The 13,487-nt window shown below is 43.8% G+C and overlaps 1 protein-coding gene across 1 annotated transcript in view; it reads right to left on the bottom strand.

The window, feature by feature from the left end:
- The window catches only part of ctnna1 (catenin (cadherin-associated protein), alpha 1), a 197,386-nt gene that overhangs the window by 169,167 nt on the left and 14,732 nt on the right, over positions 1-13,487 (bottom strand). The window contains exons 2-3 of the mRNA XM_070878385.1: positions 6,775-6,889; positions 4,383-4,578 (exon numbers count right to left, since the gene is read on the bottom strand). Coding sequence (XP_070734486.1) covers positions 4,383-4,578; positions 6,775-6,879 — 301 coding nt within the window. The 5' untranslated portion in view covers positions 6,880-6,889. The remainder of the gene's footprint in view (positions 1-4,382; positions 4,579-6,774; positions 6,890-13,487) is intronic.

Genomic DNA, 13,487 nt, shown 5'->3' on the forward strand with positions numbered 1-13,487 from the left:
TTGTCCACCTTATTACGAATGCTCCTCACACTGAGGCTCAAAGCCTTCAGGCTTGTTTTTTTTTTTTTAAAAACACTTTGTTCTTTTAGAATTATGTTGTAATGTTGCCCTTTTTTGATTTTTGCCCTTGATTTCTCTGCCCTCCACTCTTGCTTTTCTCCTTCCTACCTTTTGCTTCTGCCCCCTTTTTACTTCACTCTGCCTCCCTGCATAGGTTCCCATCCCCATCATATTCGTTTAATCCTTCCCCAACACTAGCAAATTCCGCCTAGGACATAGGTTCCGGTCCTGCCCCGGTGCAGACCTGGTTCCACCTCCCCCCGAACCGGTTCCAATGCTCCAGGAATTTGAATCCCTCCTCCTTGCACCATTCCTCAAGCCATGTATTCATCTGAACTATCCTGCAATTCCTACTCTGACTAGCACACGGCACTGGCAGCAATCCTGAGATGCAGGAAGAATGTTCCCGATGTTGGGGAAGTCCAGAACCAGGAATCATAGTCTAAGGATAAGGGGTAAGCCATTTAGAACCGAGATGAGGAAAAACTTCACTCAGTGAATTGTGAACCTGTGAAATTCTCTACCACAAAAAGTTGTTGAGGCCAATTCATTAAGATAAATTCAAAAGGGAGTTAGATGTGGCCCTTACAGCTAAAGGGATCAAGGGGTATGGAGAGAAAGCAGGAATGGGGTACTGAAGTTGCATGGTCATATTGAATGGTGGTGCAGGCTCGAAGATCCTACTCCATCTATTTTCTATGTTTCTGTGAGGAGAAATTTCTTCTGAGGGTTGTAAACCTATGGTATTCTCTTCCCCGGAGAGTTGTGGAGGCTGGGTCACTGAATATATTTAAGGCGGAGAGACAGATTTTTGAACGAGAAGGGAATAAAGGGTTATGGGGAGCAAGCAGGGAAGTGGAGCCGAGTCCATGATCAGATCAACCATGATCTTATTGAATGGCGGAGCAGTCTCGAGGGGCCATATGGCCTACTCCTATCTCTTATGTTTTTATGAAAGGTTTAACCTGTGCAATCTTACTCATCCTGTACAGGCCAGGATCTCGCAAGTAAAATTAAAGGCAAAATGAGAGATAATATGGCTCTGTACCCTTACATCCATTTGCTCGATGATCATGTGGTCACTGGAGTTTGCAAGATATTAAGTTCAAAATCAAAATTAATTTTACTCACTTAATACTCCACTTAGCTTATGGTTGCCAAATAGCATGGTAATACCCCATTAAGGAAGGAGGAAGACTGGTCATAATCTGGTAAAGCTCTTTAAAAAAAAAAACAAATTACCTAATTTCACTCAATTTCTTTTCCCCAAGGGGAAGCGTCAATGAGGTACGAATTTACAAATTCCAATTTCCGTGATATTGTATTCAAAGTGCTGAACACGGTGAAGCAACTAGTACTCGTCTACAATTTTCAATGCAATTTTAAAAGGAAGGATCTTTTAAAGTCAACTACAGTAGAAAAGCTTCAATTCACATACCACCCTTTAAGCCAGTAATTGCCACTGACTAGTTCATTAACACAATGGGTGAGCTATAAGCAGTGGGGTGAAATGGACAGTCGGTTAAATTGCAGTCTCTATGAAGAGCATTGTTTGCTGAAATGGCTTAGAGAGCTTAAAAAGATTAAGTTATGATTGATTGTTAGCGATTCTGGAACATTTAATGCTTTGAATCCTACACAAAAGGACTTTTGTTTAAAAGGTGCTGTGTGTAAAAACTGTTGTGCATCAAGTTTGGAGAGGTATTAATTTTTCAGCAATATTCCTCATTATCTTGGAAGACCTTATTTGTGGATTAGTGACTCTACTACCACGAAGAGATATATTTTTTGGGAGGTCAGCAACACCATCTTAACTACAAGATTTAAGTTACAGAATACAAACACAGTAATCAATAGCATAGTCCATAATTCATTGCAGAAAGGACAGAAATGCTTTATTACAATAGGGTAATGCAGATTAGGAAGTTAACTAAATATAGTGTTAAACAATCAGCTTTTACACAATTAAAAAAGAAACCGTCATTGTATATGCATACAAAAGAAATTATTTTTGTTGTACATTTAAAGGGAAATCTCCTCCCTCCTCTGAAGGAAAAAAAATTCAAAACACATTACAAAATAAAACATTTGTTGCAATTTTCCCTCCCCAGAAAGTACCGGCACTCACATGACATCAGCATTTAAATGGCTGAGCAAATGATTCTGAAAGAAAGTGATAATATCCTATTCAAGTCCTAGGTCCTCATCAAGAACCAAAGAACCATTCAATCCAGCACTAATTCTGACAACAGGGCTAGTGGGAACCAAAGCTGGCGAAAGAGAAAGATTTAAGATAGTAACCTCAAGCAATTAGGTAGTAACTTGCTTTGTTCGCTAATCTGTTTCTCCTTCCACCCCTCCAGGACCCAAACAACTTAATGCAACATATTGTCTTATCCTACAATATTCTTTTAAGATTGTTTGAAGATACTGTAAAATCATACCTCAAACATGCAGTAATTAACTTACAATGAGTAATCATTACTGACATGCATGGAGCATTCCGTTTTAATATTCAGCATAACATCTGGGACGTGGCAAAATTAAAATTGGAGTGTGCACACTGAAAAAAATTATTCTATGTCTCCACATAGAAACATAGAAAATAGGTGCAGGAGTAGGCCATTCGGCCCTTCTAGCCTGCACCGCCATTCAATGAGTTCATGGCTGAACATGCAACTTCAGTACCCCATTCCTCCTTTCTCCCTGACTAATACAGTTTATCATAGCTAAGTGTCAAGTCATGCGTTTAGGGATACAAATAAAGAGAGAAATTATAGGAATACGGGTGGTGTCCAAAATCCAGAAACCTTGGCTGTTCCAGATTTCGGAACGTCTTTTCGACATCCCAAATCCGGAAATGCCTGGGCCGGGGTAAAGGGAGGGTCCGGCAGCCGGGGAGAGGTGGCTCCGGCGGCCAGGGCCGGCGAGCCCCCTTGCCGAGCGGGAGAGGCGAGCCCAGCGGCCGAGGCCCAGCAGCGGAGGCGGGGGAGTGACAGAGGGAAAAAAGAGATTTCAGAACATTTTCCGGATTCCAGGTGACCCTCCCACGGATCGCCCTGGTGTCCGGATTCCAGAACATTCCAGATTATGGAACTCTGGATTTCGGACACTCAACGTGTAATAACAAAATACAGAAAAATAAATCGGGAAGTCAGTGAATAAATTCCTCAAGGCAACAAGCCAATATCTGGCTGCTGTTAAGAAAGCAAATGGGATGTTGGGTATAGAGCCAAGACAGTTATCCTGCCACTGTGTGGACCATCAGCCCGGCCACACATCATGTGTAACTCTGGAACACTGACTACAGGCAGGATGTATAGTTGGGCTAGAGAAAGTGTAGCTACTAAAATGATTAGGAGATGAGAGGAAAAAAACACGAGGATAGACTCAGAACTGGAACATTTCTTGTTGGAGAGGAGAACGAGCGAAGATATGATAGAGGTTTTCAAATTGGGATGTGAGGAATTATTCAGGGATATTTCATTTGGGACAGAACAGAACAAAAGAACACAAGCATAATAAATGTACATTTTTGGTTAGGAACATTAGTGGTCAAATACTAGATGTTCAGACAGCCCAAGCTTTCATGCCCCCACTGAATCATTTGAAGTTTTTAGCTTGGATATCTCCCAATCAGCACTGCAGCCCAGAAAATTTAACATTTTCTCTCCAGACACTTGCTAGATTTTCGATGGCCTTCCACACTGTTGCAATATAATTCAACTGCCAAAGGAAGAGGAGCAAAGAGAAACAGAAACAAGACGAGAACAGGTTTCACACATTTTCACATATCTCACAATGTCAGTCACAAGCATCTATTATATTCCATGCCGATCTTAAAAACGTGTGCAGGCATCTAGACTGGGCCTTAATCAACTAATGTGTTAAAAACACTCGTCAACATTGATTTAACAAGGAAAAATTACAAAAATCTGAGTCTGCAAAAGGCAAGTACAAAAACACTGATCCTGTGGACAAAAACACAATCACAACTGCCACTAGGAGGGGAAGTACTATAACGTGTTTATGGCCTTGTCCTGAGCTACAAGAGGTAAAGAAAGAAAAAATATAAGATAGCCTAACAATGACTTTCTTAAATCAAGCCTCCCTATGTACCAGCTAGGCCATTCATGCCCTCCCTTCCCAAAGAAGATTTAGTATATCTGTTGGGTGAAAGTATGGATTTGTTTGCAGTGGCTGAAAGAATATCTTGCATATTAAAATACACATGATGTTAGACATATTTGAGACTTTGCCAGCATGGCTTCACACGGGGCAAACATGGCACTACACCTTTTGTACAGGAGGTTAACACCTACCTTGTTTACGCACATCCTCCACAGCTGCTGTCAGTTCTTCCTTCAAGTATTGGCTCTCATGAGCAATTTTCTCACCCTTCTCCAGGAAATTCTGTGTTGCCTGTTCCACAGAGGCAGCCAAGACATGGGCTTTCTTAGAACGTCCTTTCTTTTTGTTAGATGGTCCCCTGTTGCTGGTGTTAACCAGGGTAGTCACCTGAAATTACAATTTTGGTCTTGAAATCCAGATGGATATTGTATTGAAAGATCAGTAGGAAGAACAACTTGCATTTATATAGCACCTTAATGCACTTCAGAGATGTAATCAAGACAAATGGGTACCAAGCCAAAGATATTAAGGGTGACCAAAGGCTTGGTTTTAAAAAGGCCTGTAAAAGGAGGAGGCGCAGAGAGACTTAGGCTGAGAATTCCACAGCATGGAGCTGAAGGCACAGACAATGATGAAGCAAAGGGGGAAGCCGGTGCACAGAAAACCAGAGTTAGAGGAAGAGAGCTCGGAGGGGGTTGGGTTAGAAGGTGCATATGGATGCAAAAAGTTAGAGATAGGGACTTAAATACAAAGAAGAATTTTAAGTCAGCAAGAATGGGGTGATGGATGAGCAGGGCTTGGATACAAGCAATGAGTTTTGAATGAATTGAAGCTTACAGAGGATGGTCAGGAGAGCACTGGAATAGTCAAGTCTGTAGGTGACAAAGGCATGAATGAGAGTTTCAGCAGCAGATAAGCTGAGGTAGGAGTGAAGGCATGTGATGTTCGAGGTGGAAAACGCAAGCAGTCACCACTCAACAAGAAAGGAGATGAGTGTCAATAGAAGGGACTGCCACTTGGATCATCAACCGGTGGAAAATCTCAAATGTTAAAAAAAAACTGCCCTGGGAGATGGATAAATTTACCATGTGCAGCATTGAGCTCCAGCAACCTTAAAAGACAGACTGGATACCTGGTCTATGGTCAGTTGCTGATTTCATCCAATGCAGCAGACTCTTCTGCACTAGGGAAAGAAGGGGGAGAAAAAGAGCCCCAGGAATTCCCACACCAGATTGCTACTACTAACTCAGTGAAAATTGTATTAGATAGGATTAACATGCCCTCCATGGTCAAAAAAATCTGCCAATGCACTACATAGGCTCATGTGTAAATAACAGTCAGCCAGTCATTCAGACCAGGTATGAAGGATTGCCGAAGCCCGTGGAACTGTGTACCAGCATTCCTCTCTGCTGTTCAGCAATACACAGTTACCAATCACTATGCTTCTTGAAAATTCCTGTTGCAGTTTGCTGAAATATTGGATAATTCTGCAAGAACGTAAAAGTAACTAATCCACCAGTTATCCAGAGCCAAATAATGACATTTCATGCAAAAACCATGTAAACTTCATTACCCTTTTCAATTAAGATTTGATAAACTCATACATAAATAGTAAAGCAACATAGCTGTAGAAATATTAATTTACACCTTATAGGCCAAGAGAAGGATTTTTTTTTTTTAAAACTGCCTGGCAAAACAGCTGTAATATGCAACCACTCACACTGCTTCAGTGCCTAGAACCAGTAGCACTAGAAGATCAATATTCCTATCACCACTAGGAAGAGCAAGGCTCCCAAGAGGAATACTTCAGTGTCTGCTGAAAGCAGATCAGTTTTCAGCACAAGATGCTCCTAATTGAAGTGTTTCAAGATGATTAAAGGATTTGATCGGGTGGATAGAGAAAAACTATGTCCTCTGGAGGGAGAGTCCAAGGGGGCATGATCTTTACATTAGAACAAGGCCATTCAGGGGTGTTCAGGAAGCACTGCCTCACACAAAGGGTATGGATATCTGGAACTCTCTCCCCCAAATAACTATCGAGGCTAGGTGAATTGAAAATTTCAAAACAAATGGATAGATTTTTGTTAGGCAAGGGTATTAAGGGATATGGAACCAAGGCAAGTAACTTGAGTTAAGACACAAATCAGCCATAATCTAATTGAATGGCAGAATAGGCTCGAGGGGCAGTATGGCCTACTCTTGTTCCTATGTTCGACTTCACACTATCAGTTCAGCACCTCATCGCCAAGAGCATGGAGCTCAAATTCACATAACTGCAGAATTGTCTCCAGCAGTTTAACTTTAAGATATAAGTGAGTCAGTATAAGAAATATTGGAATGGCTGGAGGTTTAACAAATAAAGTATAGTTCCTAATACCATTCCTTTCCCCAAAATGCTCATTTCACTGCCCTATAGTGTCATGTAGGTACGAACAGGAAGCCAAAACCTTAGATTTACTGTTCCCAACCAGCTGACATGACAGTTCCTCATACCATATGACACTGAGGCACCAATAGCTTTTCCCACACTAAAAGATGGGGAATTTGGAATTCCATTTAACTACTTCTGTGGAACATTCTTACCTGTGTGACCAAAGGTTCCAACAGACGTTCCACTGCCAAAGTCCTTATTTCCAGGTTTTTCGGATCCCATTTGAAGTTAATATTTTGAGTGTTGATCGTCGTCATGCTTGCTTATCTGCCAGATTAAAAAAAGCACGTTATAATTAAAAGTTATAGAAAGCAGTCAAAGCAAAACCACAAACAAAATGTAACATTTTTTTTAGATCAGAGATGAATTCTGCAGCCAAGCCACAACGACAAACTGCAGAATGCAACTGGCCCTGAATTCGCAGTGGGAGGCGTAGCTCCAGAGTAGCATCCAGCCCGCTCAACATCTATGAACTTACCTCCTGACTCCAAAGCTATTAGAGTTCGGGTCTCAGGTCTCCGGGCGACGCCTGCGTAAAGGCCCACGAATCCCAGAAGTGCAGGAGGTTCAGATGCGTCCCTGGGATTACATGGGCCAGGTCCTCCAATGAGAAAGGAAGATTCCATTTCCAAACAGAACCCCCCATCAACCCCAATGGAATCTCCAAATAATTAAACAATTTAGACAATCAATACAAGTGTTCTGATTTTCAAATGTAATTAAGTCCCTTTATTACAGCAAATACAATAAAAATTTCATTTTTTGAAAAGTATTTAAGCATTTTAATCTGGGCCAATATTTGCAAAAACTAATTTTAAGTGATCATGCATCATTTTTATTTTAAAATTTTTAATTTAAGATTTATAATAACCCTTACGCTGGTGAAAGCAGGCCCTATGCCTACTTTTGCCATCCGAAGACTTTCGTGGGTAATTGCTGGGCAGAAGTTGGGCAAATAGCGCAACTCTACCAGCAGAAACGATTTTCATCATGGCTAGCCTCATCAAGTTCTGGGTTTTCGCGTATGTAGATCCAGAGTAGAAAAACAAATCATAGTGCTAATACTATTTTTATCTCTACTGTTCTACATCTGCCATTATTCTGAAAGTAACAGGAAAAAAAGCAAATATTCTGAGTGACTGTACTTAAATTCCAATACTCCCCAATTCTGGGATGCATGAAAAAGTGGGTCGACAGTCGTGCCACTAGGATGAAGTGCTGGGTCCAGCAGTGTGAACCAAATTAAACAAGACTGTGCAAGCCACCGAAATCCAATTTCACACTAAATGTCAGTTGTCGTTATGGAATGTTAATGTTTGCTTTATCCAAGAACTTATAAGCAACCTGCAGTGTACCTGCTTGGAACTTGTACCCATCTCCAAACCTTTCCCCCCCCCCCTCCCCTCCCCCCAGGCCCTTGAACTTGTGGCATCTCCCAAATCAGTGTCCACCTTTTCTGCAACTCCATGTTTGATCCTCTCCATTCACATTTCCACCCCTGCCACAGCATTGAAACAACTCCAATCAAAGCCAGCCTCTGTGACTGCGGTGCACTATTCCTCCTTATCCTTCTTGATCACTGCAGCCATTAATACTGTTGACCACGCCATCCTCCTCCAACACTTCTCTGTTGTCCAGCCGAGTGGGACAACGTTGCCGTCATTCTCACCTATCCAAACGTAGCCAGAGAAGCAACAGTTTCTCTTCCAATCCGTGCACCTTTACCTCTGGAGTTCTCAAGGAGCTATCTTTGGCCCCCTCCTATTTCTCATCTACATGCTGTCCCTCAGCAACATCATCCAAAAACATATCAGGGTCCACATGCGCACTGATGACGCCCAGCCCTACCTCTGCCAGAGCATGGGAGGTCGGCCAGGAGAGAATTGGAATTGTCAAGTCTGGGGATGACAAAAGCATTGATGAGAGATTCAACAAGGGATTGAGGAAGGAGACATTAGAGGTGGAAGTCTTGTGATGAAGAGGATATGGGATCAGAAGCTCTGTTCAAGGTTGCACTCTAGTTCAGACAGAGTCAGTGGTCCGAGGCGTTGGAATCAGGAGCAAACATATGGACTTTGTGGCGGGGACCAAAGATGACAGTCTTCCCAATGTTTAACTGGAGGAAATTTCAGCTTATCCAAGACTGGATGTTGAACAAGCACTCTGACAGCACCAAGTCTGTGGTGGGGAGGTAGAGCTGGGTGTCATCAGCGTACCTGTAGAAGGTGACCCCGTGTCTTCAGATGATGGTGCTGGGACAGCATATAGACGAGGACGAGAATCAAGATAGATCCTTGGGGGACTCCAAAGGCATCGGTGTGTGGGCAGGAAGAGAAGCCATTGCTGAAGATTCTCTAGCTGGATAGCCAGGCAAGAACAAATCTAAGCAAGGGCAGTTCCACTGAGCTGGACAATGGGGGAGAGGCATTGGAGGAGAATGGCATGGTGGACAAGGAAAGTCAGCGGAGAGTTCGACGAGGGTAAATGCAACATGGTCAAAGTCAGAGAGGATACCATTTGTGACTTTGACCGTTTCAGCGCAGTGGAAATATAAATGGAGAAGTTAAAACATGGGAGTTGCAGGATAAATTGGCAGATTTAAGATGTGATAAGTTCAACAACTTTGGGTCAGAAATGCAAGTGGAAGATGGGTAGTAGTTTGCAAAGGCAGATGAAGGTAACCTTATTTGAGGACAGAGGCAATAACTGCACTTTTGAAAGGGAGGGGGTACAGTACCTGGGGGAGAGGGAACCAGACGTTAGTTAGAGTTGGGCCAGGAAGGGAAGTCACATGGTTAGCAACAAGTATTTATACAGTGCCTTTAACATAGTAAAAACATCCCAAGGCGCTTCACAGAAGCATTATAAAACAAAATCTGACACCAAGCTACACAAGGAGATATTAGGGCAGATGACCAAAAGCTTGGTCAAAGAGGTAGGTTTTCAGGAGCATTTTAAAAGGAGAGGGGTATAGGAGTTTAGGGAGGGAATTCCAGAGACTAGGGCTTTGGCAGCTGAAGGTACGGCCGTCAATGGTGGAGCGATTGGTTTAGTGGGAATGGAGACAAGTGAGCAGGAAGTGGGTTTCATGGTAAGCTTGGAGAGGGCATGAGGGGTGATAGGAGAGAAACTAGAAAAAGACAGAGGATCAAGATTAGGGTTTGGGGGCAGGTTGGATAATACGGGCAATGGTTCAGCTTTGTGGACGGTGAGGGTGGGGGGGGCGGCGGGAAAAGAGGGGGAAAACAAAAGCAGCAGCAAAATGGTCGGTCTCAATTTTAGTGACAAAGCTGATTATGTGTCCTTTGCACTTGGCGTTGGATGTCAGGATGGAGGGGGCAGGAGAAAGGGGTTTAAAGAGACGATTGGTAGTGAAGAAAAAGCAGCTAGGTGTTGTCTTTTTTCTCCAGGACAATCCCAGTGATCAAACCAACATTTATTTATCCCAGTTTGATGTGATCAAATTGACTGCCGCATTTCCCTACATTACAACAGTGACTACACTTAAATAAATGAAAATATAATGGATCAGATGCCCCAAGCAGGAACTGCTGGTGGAGAAGGGGATTTGATAGCATGAACAGATGCTGTGTCTGCAGCCCATCACTAGGGAGACAGGAGTTAGTCCTCAGTGTTCACCTCTGGACCAATCGGACAGTCTGATGCACTGAACATCCCATCTGCGAACACGATCAACTGGTCGGGGTAGGGGAATCTGCTATATCAATCATGGGAGAGTGAGGGGCAGCTCAATGGGTTTTCTCAGAGCCCGGTTATGAATGGACTGCACCCATGTGCGTCACAGGCATCTTCTATCGCCATGATTGTTTGAGCGTGAAGTGGTGATTTTTGCCAGGTTGGGGTGTGAAGGACGGCTCTGCGCCTGGTGTGCCCCAGTGCAGGAGTGTGAGGGACAACTTTGCGCCAGTTCTTGGCTGCACCTGCGCACTGTGACTGAACACCTCACCTTGGAAGTGGAGCAAACTCCATGACCGTCTGTGCCTCCTCTCGGCTGACAGAGGAGGAGGAAGTTGGAACGACTGCGGGGATATTAAATTGCACTGGCTCTGGCACAGAGACACAGCATTAGTGCCTGTGGTGATTGATGGCCACCTGGCCATATCTGTGGCTCAGGAACGCTGCCCCAAGAGCCTGCTCAAGAGGGTCAATGCCTCACCACAGTAAGTGACATGCCTACTTCCTGCAGCCTGACCTCACCCTGGGTGGGCCATAGGCTGCTTGGGTCCCAGTGTGACAAGCGAGGTGGGGACCTGGCCAGGGTTGATCACTGCAGAGCTTAGAAGCCCGAGCAGTCTGCACTTCATTGCATTCACCAGAGACTGGGGCGACCGGATTACACGTGGGAATTCTCCACTACACGTCACACGAAGATGATCAGTTTGAACACGCTTCCAACAGAAATAGTGAAAAGTTACCCTTGAGCAGCTTGATTTGTACTTGTGGTTTAATAAACTCTTGATGGCGGAAGAGAGAAGGGAGGGAGGATAAAAGACTGCAGGCCAGCAACTGCCGCAACGTCACCGCCAGCAACAGGAGGCTGAGGCGGAGGCGGAAAAGCCAGTTGTTCAGAGAGGAACCGACTGTCTGTAAGCAAAGATCCCGCCCGAGTACAAGACGGTCGCACCAGAGCCAGGATACGGTCAAAAAGAGATGCCGTAAGTCAGACATGCATTACATTGGATCAGTCTGTCCACGGTTGAGAGATGGCCAAGGAGCAAATCTGATCATCTGGACTTTAATACACTGAATAGCCAATGCATCTATAATTTTTTTTAAACCAATGCGTTAAAATCACCATCATTTTATACATACATATGCAAGGGATTCCCATTTTGCAAATGTCACCATAGCTATATTGCAATTCATTGTCAGAAGATCCTGGTACAGTATCAATACAGGGGGACAACAATAATTTAGATGGGAGGGGCGAGAGCGGAGGTGTGGCCGTGATTACTAATCCATTTGAAAATGGGTCCTTCAACCAAAAAAGGTTCGAGAACCACCGGTGTAGAATGCAAGGAAGCAGTCAGAGATGGCCATATCGATGATCAAGAGCAAAAGGCATAAGGTTGTGTGGGGAGGGGGGGGGGGGGGGGGGGAAAAGTGTGAAATGTTGGTAACAGAACTACCAGATAATGTTTTGAACTACAAAACACATATCACAACAACCACAACATTAACTTTGTATCAGCAATCGATAACCATGCATAAATTTCATCAGCACACGTTTGCAAAGGTGAAACTACCATGACAGTGTGTACCCACATTTGTATAGTTATTAATATCCTTGGGAACATAGAAAAAACATAGAAACATAGAAAATAGGTGCAGGAGTAGGCCATTCGGCCCTTCTAGCCTGCACCGCCATTCAATGAGTTCATGGCTGAACATTCAACTTCAGTACCCCATTCCTGCTTTCTCGCCATACCCCTTGATCCCCCTAGTAGTAAGGACCTCATCTAACTCCTTTTTGAATATATTTAGTGAATTGGCCTCAACAACTTTCTGTGGTAGAGAATTCCACAGGTTCACCACTCTCTGGGTGAAGAAGTTCCTCCGCATCTCGGTCCTAAATGGCTTACCCCTTATCCTTAGACTGTGACCTCTGGTTCTGGACTTCCCCAACATTGGGAACATTCTTCCTGCATCTAACCTGTCTAACCCCGTCAGAATTTTAAATGTTTCTATGAGGTCCCCTCTCATTCTTCTGAACTCCAGTGAATACAAGCCCAGTTGATCCAGTCTTTCTTGATATGTCAGTCCCGCCATCCCGGGAATCAGTCTGGTGAACCTTCGCTGCACTCCCTCAATAGCAAGAATGTCCTTCCTCAGGTTAGGAGACCAAAACTGTACACAATACTCCAGGTGTGGCCTCACCAATGCCCTGTACAACTGTAGCAACACCTCCCTGCCCCTGTACTCAAATCCCCTTGCTATGAAGGCCAACATGCCATTTGCTTTCTTAACCGCCTGCTGCACCTGCATGCCAACCTTCAATGACTGATGTACCATGACATCCAGGTCTCTTTGCACCTCCCCTTTTCCTAATCTGTCACCATTCAGATAATAGTCTGTCTCTCTGTTTTTACCACCAAAGTGGATAACCTCACATTTATCCACATTATACTTCATCTGCCATGCATTTGCCCACTCACCTAACCTATCTAAGTCGCTCTGCAGCCTCACAGCATCCTCCTCGCAGCTCACACTGCCACCCAACTTAGTGTCATCCGCAAATTTGGAGATACTACATTTAATCCCCTCATCTAAATCATTAATGTACAGTGTAAACAGCTGGGGCCCCAGCACAGAACCTTGCGGTACCCCACTAGTCACTGCCTGCCATTCTGAAAAGTACCCATTTACTCCTACTCTTTGCTTCCTGTCTGACAACCAGTTCTCAATCCATGTCAGTACACTACCCCCAATCCCATGTGCTCTAACTTTGCACATCAATCTCTTGTGTGGGACCTTGTCGAACGCCTTCTGAAAGTCCAAATATACCACATCAACTGGTTCTCCCTTATCCACTCTACTGGAAACATCCTCCAAAAATTCCAGAAGATTTGTCAAGCATGATTTCCCTTTCACAAATCCATGCTGACTTGGACCTATCATGTCACCTCTTTCCAAATGCGCTGCTATGACATCCTTAATAATTGATTCCATCATTTTACCCACGACCGATGTCAGGCTGACCGGTCTATAATTCCCTGTTTTCTCTCTCCCTCCTTTTTTAAAAAGTGGGGTTACATTGGCTACCCTCCACTCCATAGGAACTGATCCAGAGTCAATGGAATGTTGGAAAATGACTGTCAACGCATCCACTATTTCCAAGGCCACC

Source organism: Pristiophorus japonicus, chromosome 4 (genome assembly GCF_044704955.1).
Source record: "Pristiophorus japonicus isolate sPriJap1 chromosome 4, sPriJap1.hap1, whole genome shotgun sequence".
Taxonomy (NCBI): domain Eukaryota; kingdom Metazoa; phylum Chordata; class Chondrichthyes; family Pristiophoridae; genus Pristiophorus; species Pristiophorus japonicus.